General features: G+C 39.8%; 1 protein-coding gene across 1 annotated transcript; it reads right to left on the bottom strand.

The window, feature by feature from the left end:
- Positions 1–1,000: 1,000 nt before the first annotated feature.
- LOC101656357 (olfactory receptor 7A17-like) lies at positions 1,001–1,948 on the bottom strand. The gene has a single exon (XM_004717950.2). The coding sequence runs from the start codon at positions 1,919–1,921 to the stop codon at positions 1,001–1,003; it is 921 nt and encodes a 306-aa protein (XP_004718007.1). The 5' UTR covers positions 1,922–1,948.
- Between the last annotated feature and the right edge of the window lie 252 nt (positions 1,949–2,200).

Below are 2,200 nucleotides of genomic sequence, written 5' to 3'. Positions count from 1 at the left end.
GCAATGAAAGGTTTGAACCTCCAACCTTTCAAGTAGCCCAAACCTTAACAGAACTGTTTCCTCTATACAGAGAAAATATAGAGCACAATACTTTCCAGGATCATGAAAGCCAACAATTTCACATGTAATTATTGGACATGCAGACCAGATTGCAGTGAGAAACTTAGGGCACAAATGAGGGAGATGCTTTGGAGAAGATAAGTTTGTGGTCAAGCATCATTGGAGAGCACTGGGTTCTTTTGAAACAATAAAGGCCAATTTCCAGTAGTATCATTGAAGCCAAGAAGGAATATGCATGCCTTTGCTAAACAAATTGAAGTCTAGAGAGTTCTTGAAACCAATGGTCTTCAACTAAAATTTACAACCAAACTCCGACTATCTGGGTGGCAGAAGATTAATCATGTACAGGAAGTCAATAACTTCAGTCTTGTGATTTTCCCATCTATGTGATGAAAGAAGATGTATCAACATGCTTAGGTGGTCTGCTTTTCAGTGTGATCATGGAAGCCATTTCCAATATTGGAACATACCACAAGTTCTTTGAATAATTTAATAAGAACAAGATTACAAACTTAATGCTCAAAATATTCAACAGGAATTCAGCGTAAGAAAGTAATCAATGTGGGTTGAAGTTGTCATGCCAGATGTAATCATAAGAAAAACGTTTTCCAAAATAGGAATCAGAATTGCTGTCCAAATTGTTAATGGTCCAGGATCATAATGAGCACTGGCCCTTGGTGATAATTGCATGCTATTCCTCTATGGCTAGTAATGAAAATCTACTTCCGAATGAAAGCTGAAGTCACCCTGAAAGAATTGCCTGTTGAAGGGAAGATTTGATTAAAGTAAATACATTTTAAACAAAATACACTGGAAGAAATGTCATATTATGTCTTAAATATTAAAGAGATTAAATTAACACAAACACATTATTTTGAATTTTGTTTTCAAAAGGAGCTCTCTAAACTTAAGGATGTGTTTCTGTGATGTGGGATGGTTCTCAGCTCAAAAGTTTCCTTAGGGCCTGCTTTATGTCCTTGTTTCTAAGACTGTAGATAAAAGGATTCAGCATGGGTGTGACGACAGAGTACATTACTGAGGCTATTGCACTGGACCTGGAGTTTTCAACAGCTGCAGGACTAAGATAAACCCCAAGACCTGTGCCATAGAACAAGGAAACCACAGAGAGGTGAGACCCACAAGTGGAAATGGCTTTATATTTGCCTCCAGTTGATGAAATTTTCAAAATGGAGGACACAATCTTCATGTAAGAGAAAAGGATCCCAGTGAGTGAAATAACACACAGAAGTGCACTTACTAAATACATCATTAAGACATTGAGGAAGGTGTCAGAACAAGCAAGTTGGAAGACCTGATTAAGTTCACAGAAAAAATGGGAGATTTCCAACTCTGTACAAAAATGCAGTCGCAGAACCAACAAACCATTTAATAGAGAGTCCAGTAACGTCAATACCCAGGAGGCCAGAAGCAGGAGGCCACAAAATCTTGGGTTCATGATGACCGTATAGTGCAGTGGGTGACAGATGGCCACAAACCGGTCATAGGCCATCACTGTCAATAGGAAGCTGTCTAAGCCCCCAAAAAGCAAGAGAAAACACATCTGAGTGATACAGTCTTCATATGTAATTACTTTGTTCTGCATCTGGATGTTCAGCAGCATCTTTGGGACCGTGGTGGAGGTGAAACAGATGTCAGAGAAGGAGAGGTTGGAGAGGAAGAAGTACATGGGTGTGTGGAGGCGGGAGTCTGCGGTGATGGCCAGGATGATGAGCAGGTTCCCAGTGAAGGTGACCAGGTACATGGAGAGGAACAGTCCAAAGAGGAGGGGCTGCAGCTCTGCCTCTTCTGAGAGCCCCAGAAGGATGAATCCTGGGAAATGAGTGTGGTTTCCTGGTTCCATGTAGCTGATGAAACTACTGGGAAAGAGAAAAGAGCATTGACAACTCTGCCATACACTGTCAACAACAGTTTTAGGGATATACTCTCATTTGTATTTTAAACAGTTAATTAATCAATCCCTATTCATATCTGTATATCTCGCGTTCTTGAATCTCATGTGCTCAATACTCACTTTGATGCTGAAACTGTCTAGCTGTCCTGTCTTCTAATGCATCTTTTCCCTAAATATTATATTTTTCTACAAATGCCTTAAGACTTTGATTGTTCATTCAACAAATGT

The sequence above is a fragment of the Echinops telfairi genome, unplaced genomic scaffold, assembly GCF_000313985.2.
Source record: "Echinops telfairi isolate 266 unplaced genomic scaffold, ASM31398v2 ScPeMD7_852;HRSCAF=1294, whole genome shotgun sequence".
Lineage (NCBI taxonomy): Eukaryota > Metazoa > Chordata > Mammalia > Afrosoricida > Tenrecidae > Echinops > Echinops telfairi.
This window is presented reverse-complemented; position numbering and strand designations above follow the sequence as displayed.

Bases quoted from the DNA above. Each gene is read 5' to 3' on its own strand.
- LOC101656357 (XM_004717950.2), bottom strand. From the start codon at position 1,921: ATGGAACCAGGAAACCACACTCATTTCCCAGGATTCATCCTTCTGGGG.